The sequence below is a fragment of the Ahaetulla prasina genome, chromosome 3 (genome assembly GCF_028640845.1).
Source record: "Ahaetulla prasina isolate Xishuangbanna chromosome 3, ASM2864084v1, whole genome shotgun sequence".
Lineage (NCBI taxonomy): Eukaryota > Metazoa > Chordata > Lepidosauria > Squamata > Colubridae > Ahaetulla > Ahaetulla prasina.
In genome coordinates, this window is record NC_080541.1 from 146,508,361 (window position 1) to 146,530,681 (window position 22,321).

General features: G+C 41.8%; 1 protein-coding gene across 1 annotated transcript in view; it reads left to right on the forward strand.

Annotated features, from left to right (window-relative positions):
• Window positions 1–2,772: 2,772 nt before the first annotated feature.
• Window positions 2,773–22,321, forward strand: part of PLPPR4 (phospholipid phosphatase related 4) — a 47,445-nt gene continuing 27,896 nt past the window's right edge. The window contains exon 1 of the mRNA XM_058176448.1: window positions 2,773–3,199. Coding sequence (XP_058032431.1) covers window positions 3,098–3,199 — 102 coding nt within the window. The 5' untranslated portion in view covers window positions 2,773–3,097. The remainder of the gene's footprint in view (window positions 3,200–22,321) is intronic.

A 22,321-nucleotide genomic window follows, 5' to 3' on the forward strand; every position in this document is an offset into this window, starting at 1 on the left:
TCCATTTCTGCACAATTTAGTATCTTCTTAACTATTTCTTCATCTTGTGGTATATCTCCATTTTTCAGTATTTTCCAGTATTGTCATCAGTGCTATGTAAGGAGCAGAGTAAAGAGTAGAGTTTGCTGTCAGTTTATCTTCTAGTGGCTTGCCCTGTCAATGTTGGTGGGGGTAGCCTTGGAGGTTCCTTCCTTGACTCTTTACAGTTGATTTCTTTGGCAGTTTCTTGATTGCATATTGTTTACTTTGATTGTAAACAATACGCAACACTCTTTATACTATACATTAATGATCTTTGTGACCACATCTCAAGTAATTGTGTTCTCTTTGCTGATGATGTCAAACTATTTAACACCAACAGACAATACTTCTATCATTCAAAACGACCTTGATCATCTATCCGCTTGGTCTAAAAATTGGCAGCTCCAAATTTCAACCAGCAAATGCTCAGTCTTACATATAGGAAAAAAGAACCCAAAAACTAAGTACATACTAGATGGACATTACCTTACAGACGACCCCCATCCCGTTAAAGACCTTGGAGTTTTCATGTCAAATGATCTAAGTGCCAAAGCCCACTGCAACTACATAGCAAAAAAAGCTCTAAGAGTTGTAAACCTAATTTTGCGTAGCTTCTTTTCCAAAAACACCACACTACTAACCAGAGCATATAAAACATTTGCTAGACCAATTCTAGAATACAGCTCACCTGTTTGGAACCCTCACCACATCTCTGACATCAATACAATTGAACGTGTCCAGAAATATTTTACAAGAAGAGTTCTCCATTCCTCTGAAAACAACAAAATACCTTATCCCACCAGACTTGAAATCCTAGGCTTAGAAAACTTGGAACTCCGTCGCCTTCGACAAGACCTAAGTTTAACTCACAGAATCATCTATTGTAATGTCCTTCCTGTCAAAGACTACTTCAGCTTTAATTGCAATAATACAAGGGCAACCAATAGATTTAAACTTAATGTTAACCGCTTTAATCTAGATTGCAGAAAATATGACTTCTGTAACAGAATCATCAGTGCTTGGAATACTTTACCTGACTGTGGTCTCTTCCCATAATCCTAAAAGCTTTAACCAAAAACTTTCTACTATTGACCTCACCCCATTACTAAGAGGACCATAAGGGGCGTGCATAAACGCACAAACGTGCCTACCGTTCCTGTCCTATTGTTTTTCTTTTCTTCTTCCTATATATATATATGCTCATACCTCCTAACATTTACTCATATATATGTTTATATGCTATATAAACTTTTTGTATGATGTTGTGACAAAATAAATAAATAAATTAAATAAAATAAATAAAATTGTTGGTTTGATATTAAATCCTGGAGTTATAATCTATGCTGTTCTGGGTGCTGATTGCTGGTGGAGAGGTACTTGGGATTTTTTGTTCCCCTTTTGGCTGGTTAGTTGTTGAATAGAATAGAATAGAATAGAATAGAATAGAATAGAATAGAATAGAATAGAATAGAATAGAATAGAATAGATTTTTTTATTGGCAAAGTATGATTGGACACACAAGGAATTTGCCTTGGTGCATACGCTTTCGGTGTACATAAAAGAAAATATCCGTTCATCAAGAATCATAAGGTACAACACTTGATGATAGTCATAGGGATAGTCATAAGCAATCAGGAAACAATATCAATATAAATTGTAAGGATACAAGCAACAAAGTTACAGTCATAAGTGGAAGGAGATGGGAACAATAAGAAGATTAATAGTAGTAGTAAATAGTTTGACAATGTTGAGGGAATTATTTGTTTAGCAGTGATGGTGTTGAGGAAAAAAACTGTTCTTGTGTCTAGTTGTTCTGGTGTGCAGTCCTCTGTAACGTCGTTTTGAGGGTAGGAGTTGAAACAATTTATATCCAGGATGCAAAGGATCTGTAAGTATTTTCACAGCCCTCTTTTTGACTCGTGCAGTATACAGGTCCTCAATGGAAGGCAGGTTGGTAGCAGGTTGTTTGTTTTGCATAGTCTATGGATGCTAACGTTTATGTATCTGTTGATGGCTAATTTGTCAGAGTGCCAGGTTTCTAAATTAGGTCCAAATTGTCCTCAGAGCGACCAGGAGGAAAGGTGACCACGACTGACTCAAAACTATCCTGAGAGCGCAATGCTTCCCACAGCCCAACGTTGCACATCATCTCCTCAACAACCACCCCTCGATATATATTTTTTCTAGAAGGAAGGAAAGCTACCTCATTGGGCGAACGAGCCGCGTCGTGCCCAATCAGATGGCTGTGTCCGGAAAGGCAAACTATCGCATCTGCCAGTGATATTGCCGACATCCACGGCTCGCTTCTCCCCCCCAAAAAAACGCAACCTGTGGGGGAAAAAAAGCTTTTCGCCACGCCCCCCCCCTCCCCCCCTGAGTTGGCTGATTCCCCCCATTTCTCGCCCCCCTCCCTTCCCTGACGTTCCGTAAATCTTCACCCAATAATGCTTTCAGACGCAAGAGGGAAGGGGTTAAGGGGGCTGCATCGCTCTCCCCCCGCCCGCTTCCTCTCGCTCGCCTGCCTCCTCCTCCCTCTCCCCCTCTTCTTCTTCTTCCAGCTTTATCACCATGTAGACACCCGGACCCCCTTCCCCTTTTCTCATGGAGCAGGTTCCTTGACGTCAGATCTATGAATATTGCACGAAAAAGCCGGCTTGCGAGAGCTACCACAGCGGCCCGATGTAAGCCAGGGGTCTATCCCGGCTTGGACCGCGGCGGTGGTGGCGGCGGCGGCGGCGGGCAAGAGGAGGCTCTGATCGCCGCAGCTTTGGAGAAGGAGGAGAACCGGCGGCTGGTGGCCGAGAGCGGGAGAGGAGGCCGGCCGTGCAGCGCCGGCGGTGGCGGTGGCGGTGGCGAGCAAGGGGGCTTGTTGCTGCTGCTGCCGCCGAGAGAGGAAGAAGTGCTGGGCTGCGCGCTCCTTCCCCGGCGAGAGGTGGCCCCGGGGGAATGTGACATCACCGCGCGGGTCTGGGGCAGCCGAGCGGGAAGGCTTCCCGGCAGCGTCCCGGCCTCCCTGGCTAACGCGCTGCCGCCGCCCGCTCCCGCGCCGGCTCCCCATCTCGGCCCCGTCATCAGCATGTCTGCGAAGGAGAGGCCCAAAAGCAAAGCCGCCGCCGCCGCCGCCGCCGCCACCACCAAGGAAAGCGTCACCCTGTTGCCTTGCTTTTATTTCGTGGAGGTGAGGCGGCTCGCGCGGTCTCGATTGGCGGGGAGGGGGAGAGAGACGGCCAGGGGGCCCCTGCCCTGATGCCGCTGCCCTGCCGGAAGCCCCGGCCCAAAAAAAGAGCAGCCGTCCGTGGGAGCCCACTAGCGGGGCTGCGCGTCTGAGGCGCACGAAGCGCGCCTTAGCGCAACCTCGGCGAGGTTGAAAGGGCGGCGGGGGGGATGGGTGTCGGATTGGAAACGGCGAGGGAGGTCTTGTCCGACGTGCCCCGCGGGCATCTGCTGAGCGATTGTTTCCAGAACCCCGTATTTGATTCCGTGGGAAGGGAGGGAGGGAGGGAAACCATCTTCCCGCGGAGATTTTTGGTCCTCCGAAATCTCCCCACGGAGATTTGGAAGCTCGGCCGTCCTCGTCCACCTGCCTTTGGAAACTCCACCTCCCTCTTTGTTACGGGAGGGGAGGAGGGAGCGTTTATTTATCTTTCTTTTTTATAGAGAAACGAACAAAAAAAAAAAAAGAAATGAGAAAGAGGAGGGGGTTTGCAAACGGAGAGGAGGGGGCCGCGCGATGAGATCAGATCACGTGCACGCGGTATCATCCCCAATGTGGCTTCAGACGAAAAGGTGGGGGGAGGGTTGTGTTGTGCTTATGCCAAGCATGTATGCTTAGACCCCCAGAAAAAGAAAGAAAGAAAGAAAGAAAGAAAAAAGGATGGGATGTTAAATAAGTTGGGAGGTGGCATAATTGACAGTAAATGTATGTAGATCATTAAACGATCAGAGCTGGGGGTCTTTTTTTGACTCAGGATGCTTCAGACATTTGGGATGTGCTGAGAGTGTGGTTGTGATTTCTATAGGTTGTCAAAGCTACACCGGGAGGTAGCTTCATCATAGTAAGCCAACCAAGTGAGCTGTTATTTTATTTATTTATTTTGCCAAAGATCTACTGGGACTTGTGTGTGTGCATGTGTGTGATACCTTATTTCTGCTGCACAAGCATTCTCTTCAGCTCTTCTGGTGATGTAATGTACAGGCCCTTGCAGCGCAGGCAGACTAGGAATTCAGATTTCCCTGTTTATTGAAACAGCTCAGCAAGAGAGCAGAGGTGGTCAGGATTGACACATGGAAGCCACTCAATCTGTGCCTTGCTTTTCAAAGTAACTCACGGAGCAACTTGGGAAAAAGTTGCCCGCAAGCATTGATTGTGTGCTGTCCCTGTGTGAGTCCCATCAATAGTGCAGGTTTGGGGCTGATATTCTTGGAAGTAGACCTTTTCGGTGATAGTCATTAGCTGTTTCGCACAGGCAAGGAATAAGGGATGGAAGCTGATCAAAGAAAGATTCAACCTAGAAATAAGGAGAAATTTTTTGACAGTGAGAACAATCAACCCATGGAACAGCTTGCTTTCGGAAGTTGTGGGAGCTTCATCACCGGAGGCTTTCAAGAAGAGACTGGACTGCCATCTGTCAGAAATGATGTAGTGTCTCCTGCATGGTAGGGGGTTGGATTAAATGACCTACAAGGTCCCTTCCAACTCTGTGACTCTGTTACAGTTTGACCAATACTCTCGTCAGTGGCCATCAATACCTGAATCAGAGAATGATTTGTATGTTTGTGAGTTTCAAACAAGGACTGTACCATGGTAATAGAAGTGTTGAAGAAGGAAGGATAAGAGGTATGGAAGGTGATGCAGATGAAAAGGGTATTTTGAAAATGAACCTAAATAGCTGTGTTACTTCTTATGAATGTTCTGAAAAGTCACAAAGAACACTTTGCTTATAAGTGCAGATGTATGTTTGTCTGAGTGTATCTTTTCATTCATGCATCCACATAGAAATTTCCAGGATTCCTGATGTTTTCAAAGGGGAAATTGAGAGGAATGTATTTTCATTCCTTCTCAATCTCTCATTGATTCCTTACAAACAAGAAATAGAAACTGAATAATTAAGAATCGTCCTGTATTCTGCACTCATCTGAAGTCTGTTTTTACTTTCTTGAGAAGAACGTAATTCTACATTATGACTACCATGCACTACCAAAGCTGAGGGGAACATCTGGAAACAGCTGTTTGAAAGGAACTTTAAGGAAGGGTCTCTGGAAAGGTTGCTGCTTTGTGAATTTCTAGGTCTGGTGCTCCAGTTTAATGGTCAGAATCTCATATTATAACTTAAAATGGCAGTGTTGAGGGATTTGAACCTGTCAGGTGTATTCAGAGAAGAAAATGCTCAAATAAGCAGAGGTTAGATAAGTGCAGTTCTTTCTTAGTTTCAGAATATTTTTCAAGACCTGATGCAACATGAGTGTACAAATCAAGGGCGCTTGGTCCTGACACTTGACCAAGTGGAACTAAGTGATATGATGGACGTATGGGAATTCAACAATGTGTAAAAGTGCCTATAATAATTCTGTGCTCTCCTAAACAGCAGCAGAGAAGTTCACAGCATTAGAAAGTCATTTTCCATATTTTGCTTCTTTAGGGAAGAAAACAGGAAGATGGGAGTTGGCTTGTTTAACATTCTCTTTCAAAATACTGTGCATTGAAGGATGTGGCACTCCAGCTGAACTGAAATTTGTCTAAAATGCCTTTTGACTGCATTGAACACACATTGTAATGCACTACATTGTATACATGGAAAGCAAATATTAAAATTTCACTCTATTGCACAATATAAAGAGAAAAAGAAACACATTTGCTGGCTGTTGTTTCACAAAAACTAGCCCAACAAGGCAGCCAACTAAGAAATTTTGGAGACTGGAAAGTTGCAAAAGAAATATTTTTTAAAAGTGCGCTGTAGCTAGCACAGTGCACAATTAAGAGTGAAATGAACGCAAGAGTCCTCAAAATAATGTATACAGAGCAGGCAACATTTTTTTCTCTTTATAATTTTTTATAGTAAGTTTTACACGGGACATAAAAGCTAGCACAAACTTATAAATAGTAAGTTAAAGAAGTTGAAAAAGGCAAAAAGAATGGAAAAAAGAATGATAAGAAAGAAGCTTCCAATTTCCTTTGTGGCAAACATATTATTAAATATAATAAGTACAAATACAAACTTTTTACTCTAAGATTATAAAAAAGTTCATTTTTTCTATTATTCAATTATAAGTTCCTGTTTTTCTATCATGAAAAATGTCTGTAAGAGGTTTCCAGTCAGCCATAAATGTAATTGTTTTTTCTCTGATCAAATAAGTTAATTTAGCCATCTGCAAATTCCATCACTTTCACCAACCATTCCTCCATTGCAGGCAAGTTTTGAGCATATCACACTTGGCCAATAAATTCTATTCTATTCTATTCTATTCATTGCAATTGTCATATATAAAAACCAAGTTTCATGATTTTTTTCTAGTTAGCTGTCCATTAGACCCAAAAGAAAACATTCTGGTTTCATTTGTTCTTTGAACCTTGAAAACCTTCTAAATTGATGTATGTATTTGTATTCATTTTTTGCCATTTTTGCATGCTAATTCAAGATACCTTTACACATTCTACACAATTTCTCTGGTGAAAAATACCAATGATACAACATTTTTTTTCATGTGGAAACAAACCACCCAACCTGCAAGTCCTTCACATTTAATATATCACATGTATTGTTTTTATAATCTTTAAAGTGCTCAAACATGGGGAGGAGGCATTTTTCACAGGGACTTTGTTATTTGGATATTGGTAAAACTAAATTTTGATTCCAGACATTTATCACTCCTATTTTTTTTAAAAAAAACCCAACCTACTAGTTGTGAGGAAAAGGAGTCAACTACAATTTATTTATTTAATCAATTTATATTAGCAGCCCATCTTAACAATAACGCAATGACTAAAATTCTGCATGAGTCTTTCCTATTCACAGCCCCTGTAAATTCAAACTCCTAAACAAGTCATCGCCAAATATGGAGTAAAGCTAACCTTTTCATCATACTTTTAGATTATCTTGTTTGTAAACCACCTAGAGTCACTTAGATTTGTAAATCACCTAGAGGGGTTGTGTAGAAATTTGATAGACACATAAATAAAATAAGCTACTTAACTCTACATTGTCCTGAATGCATGGAGAAATTCTGAACATCCTTAAGGCAAAACAGACTTTATTCTAGAACAGTGCTGTGAATATGGTATCGGTAGGAAGTAATGTACCTAGGAATTCTTTCTTAGCAACTATACAGTCTCCAGTAACCATTTTTTAATCTCGGGAGCTTGCAACATCCTTAGAACTCTAAATGGTGCATGTTATAACCTACAGGCCTTTGCTTGGAGGTATATCCACCAGTTGAGAAGAAAAGAGACAAAGGTATTATGAGTCAAAAATATTATCCTAGTGCAGGCCATTAATTTTTCCAAGGGGCCAGATGAGAAAATAGGATTGTTGTGGAGAGCCAAACCAATCGTACTGTGAAGGTGCATAAGCATGCATAGGCTCACATACTTAAGCTGAAAAATAAAATAGTCACCTTCAGAATAAAAGCAATGCAATTGTATTGCATGCATGACATATACTTATTTATGTTTGATTTCTCATTTCCAGTTGATCTCACATGGGCTGGGCAGGGAGAGCCAAAGGGTCAGATGTCGCCCAGGGGAGCATTAAATGCTAGGCCTGTCCTAGCAGCTAGAAAAATGACAAGCAGAAATATCAGCAGTTTGACATCTGATGAATGGGCATTTTCTGGTTGGTCATAGCTACTGTGACAACCGTTTTGTAAATGCACAAATTCCTCCTCCCAGTCACCCACCTCAATGATGGCTACTTTTAAAAGATATTATATTCTTGCTCTGGAGCCTTATTGTGTTGCTACCACATATCCCATCCCCCTCCACACGCTTCTTTCTTTGCTTGGCAGGATTCTCTAAAAGGCTTTTATACAAATCCAGAGTTGGAGGCTAGCCAGGAGACATTCTCCCTGTTGTCTCCCATCCAAGGATCATCCATAGTTTTATAGCCCAATTCTGATAACCTTTAATTAACAATTGAGAGAAACACCCAATTTATTTAAATTAATTTGCTTTCAAATTTTATGTCGAAGAACTGTAACAAACATAAGTTTTGCATATCTGGTCAGACTACTTGGATTCTTCCAAGTAAAGAACTCTTCTCTAAGATGGGAATGATACTATTGTGAGCATAGAAAAAGTTAAGAAAATGTTGTGGGGTCAAGATGTAGATGCTGGATATTAGAGCTGTCTATCATGGAGTATCCAAATATTTTCCTTATGTGTAGAAAAAGTTTTGAGATCCTTCTCTGTTTTACATCTTTGGATACATGTCTTTTATGGGAAGATAGCAATAGCCCCTGTTCTCAGTCCTGCCTCTATTTAATCATACATACTGAAGAAATAGAAAAAATAAATTAATTATTTGAGACTTGCTTTAATTAACTAATTATCCAATATCATCACTCACATAGGCCTGGCAGCAAAAGTCCAAAAAAATACAAGAGAAAAGCAAGAGAGAATCACAGCATTAGGACAGCTGGTCAGAAAACACAACCTTCTAATTCTGCGCAATATTTAACCATTATGATGATTGTTAGAGAAGCAGAAATGTTCAATGTATTTATATGTCTGTGACCACCAACCTCTTAAACACTTTTCTCCAATATTCTAAAATCTGTTGGGAGGTTTCATTGATCTATCCAAAATGCAATCAGTCTATGGATTACTTTCTTTTGGATAAATCTGTAATCTGGATGAATGTGAGAAGATGTTTGAATGAGTTTTCTAGAACAACAACAAACAAAAAAAAACACTCAAAACCTCCAAAAACACCCCCACCCCCCAAAAAACCCATCTAACTGTCTGACTATGGCTGATGTGTTCAGGAAATTAGAGAAGTTCAAATAGTATTCCCATGAATTTTGACATTCCATAAGAAGAATAAGAATAAGTACCACTGGTACTCTAGCATACCAGCAGATCATTTTCATAAGATTGAACACCAGTGTCTTCTTTTTCTTGGAGGTAAATACATCTATTTACTTAGAATTGAAGTTAGATTCTGTTCCTAGTATTTTATGGGGAGCCCACCCTCAAATTATTGGTTTTATGGGAGCATATTGGATAATAATGAATATTCGTTTTTTTCAAATTCTAGTTAAGTCATGGGTCCTTGGTTGACATGCTCAGAATCCTGTACTAGTAATCTTGCTATATTTGGCTATAGGAAAAAACGATGAGGTTTTTTTTCCCATCACTCCAATTCATGTTCCAGCTTTATATCTTTTCTCCTTTTCTCCTGAACAGTAATTTTCTTCTAAAGCCAACTTAAGCTCTCGTTCGAATGATGCCACTTCAAAAGCTCAGTGTGACAGAACCCATCCCCCATTTCAAAAGAAAAAACACAGTGGTGGCCATTGATCAAGCCAGATGGTGATCATTGGAGTTGACCCACAACACAAACAGAAGGGTATCAATTCTGGAATTATAAATTGTACACTCAGTTTGAGTGAAACTGAACAGCTTCATTTATCTAATTTAGGCCTGTACAAACTAAGCTATAGCAAAATATGCTAGATAGGTTTTGTGCAAACTATAGTTCCATGAGAGATTGGTGGGTTTCTGTGAGAGAATAAGGGCAATAATAGTAATACAGGTAGTTCTCGACCTACGATGGTTCATTTAGTGACTGTTCAAAATTACAACGGCACTGAAAAAAAGTGACATGACCGTTTTTCACAGTCACGATATTTGCAACATCGTCGTGGTCATGCGATCAAAATTCAAATGCTTGGCAACTGGTTCATATTTATGACCATTGCTGTGTTCCAAGGCCATGTGAATCACCTTCTGACAAGCAAAGTCAATGGGGAATTCACTTAACAACCAGGTTAATAACTTCTTAACAACTGAGGCAAGAAATGTAAAATGGGAGTAAAACTCACTTAAGAAGTGTCTCACTTAACAACAGAAATTTGGGGCTCAATTGTAATCATAAATTGAGTACTACCTGTAATAATAATTTACTTACTTTACTCAGCTTAATAATTTTCCTTTACTAGAGTTTTATCTATTGATCAGAGATTCTGCTGCCTGAGAAAACTTTGAAAATCCCCACCTAGCATGTGCCTAGAATTCTCTCTTCTTCAATGTATGCATTTATGTGGAATGTATGTATGCAATGTATGCATTTATATTCCCTCAAGTTAAGACTGAAGACTTCTGGAATTAGGAAAGTGGAGGCTTTAGTGCTTCAGTTGTCTATCATCCTATAAGCATTAGGTTGGAACTACTTATAGGCTGGCTATGTGTGAATTCTTGATTCAAGATGAATATCACCAACCATTAGAGGGGCAATTCATTCCAGTCAACCTTATACTCTGTCTAATTGTAATCCATGCCAGTTGTTATATGAAACATGTCATATTCCAAGACTCACATTCAGATCTAGTGGGATAGATGAAAATGGGCACTGAGAAGGAACTTGGCCATATCTACCATGCCCGGAGGAAAATATCAAAAAAGGATGACATGCAGAGGTGGGTTTCAGCAGGTTCTGACCACTTCTGGAGAACCGATAGCGGAAATTTTCAGTAGTTCGGAGAACCAGTAGTAAAAATTCTGACTGGTCCCACCCCCATCTATTCTCTGCCTCCTGAGTCCCAGCTGACTGGGAGGAAATGAGGATTTTGCAATATCCTTCCCTTGGAGTGGGGTGGAACGTACCCTTCCCCTGCCACGCCCACCAAGCCATGCCACACCCACCAAGCTACACCCATAGAACCGGTAGTAAAAAAATTTGAAACCCACCACTGATGGCATGGTTATTTGATCTTATGTCCTGAAATCAACTGGACCCACTTTTAAGTGGAATTCAACCCGTACTATAAATGAAGATTGCCAGTTTGCAAATTAGGGATTTGACCTTTATTTATAATTACTTTTGTACTGGCAGTTGAGGTATCAAGAGATTTTCTCACCTGCTCCTACCGTTTCATCTGCATTTGTCAGCTTTTGTGTGTGGCACAAGAGACAGTGGAAAAAAAAGAGTTACAGCAGAGGAATGGGATCTGGGGAGGAACCAAGGGAGCTGTGTCATCTCTAATTCAGCAAAGTTAAACATTCAAAAGAAAGTATCCAGGTTGCAGTCTGGCAATCTGGGCATAGAAATATCTTTCTCTTCTACAACTGAAGAATTAGCTTCATTGTTTCTGTTGCTATGAGTCGAGGAAAAAACGTTCCAAGTTTCTTGGAAGTGAGATGTTGATGAGTCAAAGCAAGCATCTGAACTATATGCTTGGAAGCAAATTGGCATCTTGATTCTTCAATTTGAACATGCGGCTGTGGTAGCAGTATCACAGAAGGTAAAGTGTGTGTGTGCGTAACCAAATGAATTATTTCAGGAAATTATTTCAGAGCAAAGCAAGAAATCTAGAGAAACGTACTTCCAGCAAGCATAACGTTATATACTAGATCAGGGGCCACCAACCTTTCGGACCTCAGGGACCACTAAATTCATAATTTTAAATCCCACGGACCACTAATATGATCTGCCTACTGATAGGCTGGGTGGGGTGTGGCTAGGTGGTCATGCGACTGGGTAGGCATGGCCAACTGGATGTCACTCACATCGAGGGGCGCCTCACCAGCTCTACTCACCCCTCCCCTGCCAGCCACTCCTCGCCTCTCTGCCCAGGCTCCTTAGGGCCCCAACAGGAGGCAGTTGCTGGAACTAAGTAGCCACCATGAGAAAGAGTTGGCAAAACAGCTCAGTTCAAATTGGATCTGGCCAAGAAGGAGGCTCAGCAGAAGCACCTCACTGAGGACTACGAGCATAGGTTTTCCAAGCAGAGGGAAGACCCGCGGGAGTGCAAGGCCAGGTACCGGCACCTGGAGGCTCAGTGGGCTGAGATGGTCAGCCAGTTGCAGGCCATGATGCAGTCCCACTGGAACAAGGCCCTCTGGCTCTTCGCCACCAGTGGTGCTTCACTCCAGCCTTCACCCAAAGCCCCACACCAGGAGGCTGAAGCAGACCCCGAGTCAGAATTTCTGCCCCCTCCGACCCACACAAAATGACCCCAAAGGGGGAGACTCACTGCAGCAACACAATGTTCAATGCACGTATCACGCCCAAGGGCCGTAATTTGAGGACCCCTGATTTAGTGCAATATTAAAAAATGCAAATAATTTTTCTGAAGACCACCAACATTTTCTCACGAACCACCAGTTGGTGACCGCTGTACTAGATAGAATCCAGTTCCAGAGAGAGAAGGGAATGGTCAGAATGCAATTTAATCACCTTAAATTGTGGTTTCGGGGGAAACATACTTCCTAGGAAAGCAAACTAATCACCATCCCAGTATTGCTTACAAAGTCCTGTTAGATCAGAGGTCTCCAACCTTAGTAACTTTAAGGCTTGTGGACTTCAACTCCCAGAGTTCCTTAGCCAGCTTTGCTGGCTGAGGAACTCTGGGAGTTGAAGTCCACAAACCTTAAAGTTACTAAGGTTGGAGACCCCTATATTAGATATCTCAAAGTTCCACTGATCCAAAGAATTTCTAGAGTTTGAGAAATTCTCTCCCTCATCTAAATATATTAATAACTTACTTAACTAATTTTAAGGTAGGGTCCAGTGAAAGCAGGAACTCTATGAAATTAAAATTAAGCTTTGGTGCCATCATCTTTTTGCATTGCAGACTTAACATCCTAAACAGTCTTAATAAATTTATCAGGAAGATAACGGCCTAAGCAGTCAAGAAATTAAATAAAGCAAGCCTTGGGATGGATTGTGGCCCTAGATTGCATACCTTTGATTCAAAAACTGTCAATGACAAATCCAATTATTTGGGGTAGGGGGTATTTTTAGCCCTCTGAAAAGGCTTCCCTGTGTAGCAGATATATTGGCGTTACTGTTGTTCATTAAAATTAGTTTTAGCCTGCCCTTCATGAATGCCAATAAATACGAACACACTTAAGCATATCATAATATCGTAGCTCAGTAAACCAGATGTCTTTAAAACAATGTAGTCTAAATAATTTTCCTGATTTAATTTATCATGGCAGTAATGATAATAATGCTGCATTGGCTGCCTATTATAAGTTTCCAGATGTAATTCAATGTGTTGGTTATCACTTTACAGCCCTTTATGGCACAAAGATAGGTTACCTGTGGAACCAAGGCCACCTGTAGGCTAAGATTAAGTGGGCACTTGTCTCAGGCATCAAAGCTCAGACGTATCAATGCCACTCCTAATCATTCTAAAAATACAAATCTTCACATTGGCAGGAAGTGGTGCCGTCAGTCAATGTGATGTAGAGATACCATATACCCTTGAGCCACACTACTGTATAGCAGGAGTCCCCAACCCCTGGTCCGTGGACCGACACCGGACTGTGGCATGCCAGAAAGTGATCTGCACAAGCAATCAAAGCCTCATCTGCAGACAGCACATGAAACCATGGCCCCTCTGACCCACGGAAAAAACATTCCACAAAACCAGTCCCTGTTGCCCAAAAGGTTGTGTGAGGTCAGGTCATATAGGCAGTGGTGGGATTCAGATAATTTAAGTGGTTTGCCCAGGGTCAGGCTGGCTGTTGTGGGAGGCATGGCCCATCCCCATCCTCCAGCTCCACTGCACATACGGGACGAGCCTCCCGTGACAGCCAACCTGACCCTGGGCAAATCACTTGTTAAATTACCTCCCCCTGCTATCAAAGTGGATCCTGGGAACTGCACTGCAATGGAGAACGGACAGTGGAGCAACCAGCACGAAGGAAGGAGGGAAAATGGCATTCTCCTTCCCTCATGTCAGCCCCTCCGTTGTCTGTTTCTCCATTGCAGTGCAGCACCCAGGATCCACTTTGATAGCGGGCAGGGGTGGGGGTAGGTAATTTAATAACCAGTTCACCTGAACCTGTGCATCCCACCACAGCTTATCGAGCATGGTGCCTCTATACCCTAGGGCCGTGATGGCAAACCTATGGCATGCATGCCAGAAGTGGCACACAGGACCATCTCTCTGGGCACACCAACCGTCGCCTGTTATTCTTTGAGTTCCAGCGCGCATATGCCTTCCTGCACGCAGGAGCACCAGAAACCAGAAGAGCAGCTCCCTGGTGTGCAAGCGCATTGTCGTGTCCCACTCCTCCTCTGACGGCCGGGTCTGGGAAGTCTGTATCAAGCGTGGCCACGAAGCCTCTGCAGCTTTGCCAAATTCCTGTCAGAGTTCTCAGGGCAGGCAGGAATCCAAGGTGTGACTTCAGCAAATCAGATGAGACTTTGCTTGACTCAAGGAATGCCAAAAAGCAGATCCTTTATATAGGCCATGGGGTGTGGCTCCATGACTCAGCACTTATCTAGGCCTGCCCCTCCCTTCCTTTTGCTGACGTCGCCTCTCCATTCTCCGGAAGCGGGGATCCGTCCACTGCGTCTTTCTGTCCTCCTGATCTTCTGCCGGCAATTCTAGCACGTGGCTGGCTTTGTGCTCGCATGCTGTAGGAGGGAGGTTTGTTTGCTCATTCTGTCCCGGCATGGTGCCAGGGCTGGGGGCTAAAGGCATCCCAGGCCGTTCCTCTTCATTATCAGACTCTGGCTCAGATAGCAGGAGATGGGAGGGGCCGGCTGAGGAGAGGAGGGCGGGCGAGGCACAACACGCATGCTGGGAAACTGAGCTTCTGGTTTCTGGCATGCGCATGAGCGCCAGCCAGCTGGTCTTTGTGTGTGCATGCGTGCCAGTAACTGGAAGACCAGGTGAACGGCGCGCATGTGCACTCCGGAAATCAGAAGCTCAGCTTCCCAGTAGGTGCATGTATGCCAGGGGGCTGTTCTTCCAGTTTCTGGTGCTTCCCTGCGTGTGTGCGCGCAGTCCCGTTTAGGCACTTGGTGCCGAAAAGGTTTGCCAACGCTGCCCTAGGGATACCACATACCATATACCTCTGAGCCAGCATTTCTGAGCTGGGACCACTTATATCTAATTATCTACATCATATAAGAGCCAGTACAATGGGCTTGCTTTGGATCACTTCTACAAAACAACGTCATCTGGTGGGACTTGGAGGCCATGCCGTCTCCAACATTCAGAAGGCCCTGACCTTGATAGTTTTTCACAAGAGCCTAAAAACCAGGTTTTCTCCCAGGCATTAGGCCAGTCTAGGGATTTCCAAAGTTGGCAACTTTATGACTTGTGGACTTTTAACTCTCAGAATTCCTCAGCCAGACATGCTGGCTGGGGAATTCTGGGAGTTGACGTCCACAAGTCTTAAAAGTTAGCAAGTTTGGAGACTCTGGGCTAGACTATGTAATGAGCCCACCCAAAACTGGAAAGGCTACATTTGGCTTCTTTATTTTGTTTTGGATACTGGGAGTTTTATGCTTCTAACCATTTGTAACCTATTCAGAGTTGGGGCAGGGGTAGAAATTACATAAATAAATAACTAAGTTGCCCAAACATTCTAGTAATTATAGCTTGGTTGAATTCTTAAGAATTCTTTTAGCTATCTCTACAATGCACAAGTACCCTGAAATCCATCCCATAATTATAGTTTCAAGAAATTTCTAGGACTGGACAACTCTAATTCACCTGTAAGAACCTTGGAAATGGCCTTCTGCATTCCACTAGCAGCTGATTTTGCCACAAAAACCAACTGCCTGCCTGCAAGGAGACCCACTGAACATAGGGCTATCAGCCCTCTGCTGCTGCTGTTCCCCAGCTGCCAATCCTGGAGGATAACATATGGGCACCGTAACTCATAGCTACTGTTAGATTTATCCTCTGTGAACTTATCTAATGCTATTTGAAAACCATCTGAGCTAGCAACTGCAACATTAGTCTCTGGGTATCACTTTAACTGTGTAGCTGTACTGACAGAGGGAGAGAAAAATTGCAACTCTTGAAAATGGATCACTCATATAAATAAAGCAGACGCCTTGCTTTGCATGGCATGTTGTGAAATGGATAGATTTGTAACTGCTCTCCCTTGCCTACTGAGTACTGGTAGAGAGAAATGGTCTCTGGTAAATCCCCTGCAATTTATAGAAAAAATTGAAAGGTTCTTCAGTTCTCTGTGTCCCTTAGATACTATTTTGAAAATGGCTTTTTATGCTTCACCATTCTCCTCTTGCAGTGTCTGTCACTGAGACGTCTACTTCATGAATAATATGTGGACATCTAATTTGTGAATATAGGTTATGCATGTATGTATTGCAGTGTTTCTCAACCTTAGCAACTTTAAGATGTGTAGACTTCAGCTCAGTGCTGAAATGCAGCCAGTTCTATCTATCCGGCTCAGGCAAACCGGTCGTGCCGGTGGTGGGAGGCTCCGCCCACCCACCCGGACATCATCATGTCCCGTTTTTGATGCTCTGCATATACACAGAAGGTCCTGTGCATGCGCAGAGGTGTCACACACCACTGCGCGCTCCCATTTGCGAACGGGTAAGGTAAGTGGTAAGTGGATTTCAGCCCTACTTCAGCTTCCAGAATTCCCGAGGCAGTAAGCTGTCGTGATATGCCTACACACAATCTCAACACACACACACACACACACATCGGTTTTCTTATTTTAAAAGCATTGGCAAGATCCTACAGGATCAAGAAACACTGGATTGGAAAGTTTTATTATCTTGTGAACAGTAAAGATGTCCTTTCGTTATTACATTGCAGTGTATTTCTCAGGCTTAGCCCAAGAACCACTTGGAACACACCAGCTATTGTACAGTTTTTTATTTGCTTACATCCAACAGACAGAATCTTGCCAGCCTAAACCTTTAGTACATTTACCTTAACGGATAAAGAGATTGGTCCTGGCTGGCTATCCTTATTTTCTACCTCTGCCTCGATCCATCTTCAGACATCTCTTGTCTTGTCCCTCTTTCTTGAATGTGCTTCCTCCTTGCCTACCACTTCATTGTGGTCCATCACACCAGTTCCCACTCGGTAAGCACCATCTCTCACAGTATTAGAATAAACGAGGCCATTGATGAATGTATAATATTGAAATCTGATTTTTATTCTCCAGATGGGTTTTGATTCTTACAGATTGTTGTATTGTTAGTTGCGAAGTCATACCTGACCCATCGTGACCCAATGGACAACGTTTCTCTAGGCCTTCCTCTGGAGTCCATTTAAGCTCACACCGACTGTTTCAGTAACTCCATCCAGCCATCTTGTTCTCTGTCGTCCCTTTCTTCTTTTCCCCTCAATCTTTCCCAGCATTAGGCTCTTCTTCAGTGAGTCCTTCTTTCTCATTAGGTGGCCATAAGTATTTGAGTTTCATCTTCAGGATCTGACCTTCTAAGGAGCAGTCAGGATTGATCTCCTCTAGGACTGACCAGTTTGATCACCTGCAGTCCAAGAGACTTGCAGGAGTCTTCTCCAGCACTATAGGTCAAAGGCCTCAATTCTTTGGCGCTCAGCCTTCCTTATGGTCCAACTTTCACAGCCATACATTGCAACTGGGAAAACCATAGCCTTGACTATATGCACTTTTGTTGGCAGGGTGATATCTCTTCTTTTTATTATGCTGTCCAGATTTGCCATAGTTTTCCTTCCCATGAGAAAGTGTCTTTTAATTTCTTGGCTTCAGTCCCCATCTGTGGTGATCTTGGAGCCCAGGAAAATAAAATATGTCACTACCTCCATTTCTTTCCCATCTATTTGCCAGGAATTGAGAGGGCAGAATGCCATGATCTTAGTTTTCTTAATACTGAGCTTCAAGCCAACTGTTGCACTCTCCTTCTTTACCCGCATCAAGAGGCTCTTTAGTTTCTCTTCACTTTCTACCATTAGAATGATATCATCTGCATTTCTTACAGGTTGTAGAGGAAGGTTCAAGGATAGAGGAAGGTTCAAGGATATAGATAAAAGGAACAGAAGGATAGGGATTAAACTCCACGTTGCCAGGATCAGCCCCGCATTTTAACTGCCAAACTTTGCATTATATGATACAGAGAATTTTCAGCACCATATCAGAACTTCAAATGAATTATTTATTTATTATTTATTTATTTATTAATCAAATTTTTATACCGCCCTTCTCCCGAAGGACTCAGGGAAGTTTACAGCCAGCTAAAACATCAGACAAAATAAATACAGAATAAAATACAATTTAAAAAACTAATTCAATTTGGCCCATATTAAAATTTAAGAGTAAAATTTTTGCAGTCATTTAACTGGTTTTTTTTATTAAATTTATATCCCACCTGTTGTAACAGGAACTCATGGCTGTATAACAGCGCTTGCTCTTTCATTCACCTAATGACCAGGTGGACTGGGAGAAAGTAACCCAGTGAGCATCAATGGTTGAGGTAGCCTGGGTTGTTACTATTATAATTTATTAAATTTGCCTCCCTCCTTTTTGTCCAGCATCTTAACAACTCCAGCACATTGGCTGTGCATTTTAAAACTATTCAGGCTATTTTGGAAAACAGATATATTTTTGCACCTAGTATTTCTATTTGATAGGAAGTTTCTGCTAGACGTTTTAAGCACCTCTGAAAATAACAAAAATGTACCTCATTTCTACATCTAGACATAACACTAAAAATTGCAGTCTTTGCCAATATAAAGTAAGAAAATGGCCTGCAAAGTCAAACCAAAGTTAAAATGACCTAAGTTTCATATGCAGTTAGATCTTTCATTGACCTAGTTAAAGAGGTTGTATGAACACATACTGCAATGCTTGAATTACAGGCCAAAGGCTATTCTTTTGGGTTCTATCAATAGGGGGAGAAAGGACCTATGTGAACTTCATTTCTACATGCTGTGTGACTCATAATATTTTACTAGTCCTTAGGGGTACTTCAAATTCTAATTTAATGCACTGATTGAATAGCCTGAGTGGATATCTTTTGGTTTATGATGAAAAGTTTAATACGCCCCAATGGCAAATAAATACGTTCAAAGACACGTATCGTTTTGTGGTTGTCTTCTAAAGAAGAAGAGAAAAAAAGTAGACAATTTATGGCCATAGATAATGCTATTAGAATTACAACAGGGAACAGGGAGGAATCACAGAAACCCTGCAATGGTCCTCTTCTTTTGAGCAGATATTTATTTTTATTTATTTTATTTATTTATTTTGTCAAACACAACAATATATATATGTATAAGCATGAAATAACCACACAAATTGAATACAACCAAAGGGAACATTAGGATAGGAACAGTAGGCACACTGGTGCTCTTATGTACGCCCCTTATATTGTTGTGACCCAGGCCCAAGAAAGTAGTAGGAAACTCAGTCAGTGTAAAAACAAACAAGCTTTATTAAAACAGCTGAGAATTAACTCATTCTCAGCGTAGTCCAAACTAAATCAAAGCAAATTCCTCCCAACACAATTCCTCAAGTCTTATAGAATAGAATAGAATAGAATTTTATTGGCCAAGTGTGATTGGACACACAAGGAATTTGTCTTGGTGCATATGCTCTCAGTGTACATAAAAGAAAAGATACGTTATCACCAACCTTGGTCTAATTAGGCAAACTGCCAAAGGCCTTTCTTGGCAAAAGTTCAGAAGACGCCAATACAAAACAAACGCAAGAAGACAAAGCTATCAATGCTGTTTTCCGGCAAAGAGCCCAAACACCCTTGCTGGTCTTTTAAGCTTTATGGGAGGGGCCAATCATCTCTTGGCCCTACTCCCGAGTCGTCCTCTTTGCTTTAGCTGCTCTCGCCTTCTGGCAGCTCTTCTCATGCATGCATTAGGAACAGGCTTCTCCTGTTCCTCTGCCTCACTACTGTCAGCCTCTGGAGTCAGCACATCACTCCCCGATGGCCCTGGCCCCACCTCTGCCTCTGACGCAGAGCCCTCATCCGGGCCTTCCCCAGCATCTAGGACTGGCCCATGTTCTTCCTCAGCCTCATCGCTGGCTGACTCAGTTGTCAGCTCTGGAAGCTGCTGGCGTACCACAACAGATATACTGGTGTCACATACAGGTAGTCTTTGACTTACGACCATAATTGAGCCCAAAATTTCTCTTGCTAAGTGAAACGTGTTCAGTGACTTTGCCCCATTTTATGACTTTTTTTGCCAATGTTGTTAAGCGAATCAATGCAGGGTGCTAAGTTAGTAAGATGGTTGTTAAGTGAATCTCGCTTCCCCATTGACTTTGCTTCTCAGAAGGTTGCAAAAAGGGGAATCCCACAAGTCTGGGACACTGCAACCGTCATAAATGTGAACCAGTTGCCAAGCATCCGAATTTTGATCACATGACCATGGGGATGTTGCAACGGTTGTAAGTGTGAAAAATGGCCATAAGTCATTTTTTCAGTGACATTGTAACTGAACGGCCACTAAATGAACTGTTGTAAGGAAAGGAAGGCCAAACTGCAGTTCTTGAAAATTCTTCATTTATATTTGGTTCCAACATGTTTTCAAAGGGACTAGGATAGTGAGTTTGGGAGGGAGGAAATTATCCTGCATTTTTTTCTCACCAAATCCCATTCAATGGGGCCCAGCTAACACACATGTTCTATTTTAGGAGGTACTATGTCAGTCTGATAAAAACTTTGCCATTCTTTCTTATGCTTTATCAAAGTCAATACTTTTTTAACCCTTGAAAGAGGAGTAAGTTTCTTACTACTACAAAAATTTATGTCCTGTTAAAATGATTAATGGGGCCATGTTGATGAAAAGTATCTTCGGGGATTGGGGAGTCAAAAAAATTAAGCTATGATTATTTATTTATTTATTTATTTATTTTGTCACAACATTACATATAAGCATAAGCATGAAAATAACTATATAATATATAAGCATATATATATAAGCATAAGTATGTAATAACTATATTAATTGGATATAATGAAAGGAAACAATAGGACAGGAATGGTAGGCACATTTGTGCTCTTATGCAGGCCCCTTACAGACCTCTTAGGAATGGGGTGAGGTCAATAGTAGACAGTTTTTGGTTAAAGCTTTGGGGATTTTAAGAAGAGACCACAGAGTCAGGTAGTGTGTTCCAAGTATTAATAACTCTGTTACAGAAGTCATATTTTCTGCAATCAAGATTGAAGCGGTTAACATTAAGTTTAAATCTATTGTTTGCTCTTGTATTGTTGTGATTGAAGCTGAAGTAGTCTTCAACAGGAAGGACATTGCAATAGATAATTCTATGAGTTAAACACAGGTCCTGTCGAAGGCGGCGGAGTTCTAAGTTTTCTAAACCCAGGATTTCAAGTCTGGTGGCGTAAGGTATTTTGTTGTATTCAGAGGAATGGAGAACTCTTCTTGTAAAATATTTCGGGACATGTTCAATTGTATTGATGTCTGAAATGTGGTATGGATTCCAGACAGGCGAGCTGTATTCAAGAATTGGTCTAGCAAATGTTTTATAAGCTCTGGTTAGTAGTGTAATCTTTCTGGAGAAGAAGCTACGTAAGATTAGGTTTACAACTCTTAAAGCCTTTTTTGCGATGTAGTTGCAATGGGCTTTGGCACTTAGATCATTGGATATGAAAACTCCAGGGTCTTTAAAGGGTGGGGATCATCTGTAAGGTAATATCCATCGAGTTTGTATTTAGTGTTTAGATTCTTTTTTCCAATGTGTAAGACAGAGCATTTGCTGGTTGAGATTTGGAGTTGCCAAGTTTTTGACCATTCTGACACAAAGTCAAGGTCTTTTTGAAGGGTAGCTGTATTGTTGGTAGTGTTAAATAGTTTGACATAGTCAGTGAAAAGAACACAATTACTTTTAATACGGTCACAGAAGCTTAGAAGTCTAGAATTTTTGTTTTGATTTGCGATTGATGTCTCACTCTCACTACAGTCATTCAGGAAACACACTTTTTCTAAAGTGAAGAACCTCTTCTTTTTGCGGAGAAATTTGGATTGGCTTATTCAAGCTTAGATGCATTTTCCATTGTTACTTTGAAAAGCGCCTATCAATGGTTCAGGCAGCCTGGAGAGGAGCTTTTGAAACCTTAACGCATCGCACAGCCTCCAGAGCATTTCCCCAAATTGCCCTGGAAATTATAATTTTTAATATGACAGTAGGAACAGAGGATTAAATATACATGTGCTTGCTTGGATACCCAATTTCACCCTCTTATAATTGCCAAGCATAATTCATGCGGAATTCTAATTCAACGTCTATTTTTTTTTCATATTTTGTAATTAAAGCAAATTAGGTTATTTGTATAAGTAGGTTAAAAAGCTGGTCCTATATCTGCATGGTTGAGGTTCTGCTTACGGTACTTCAGTGAAG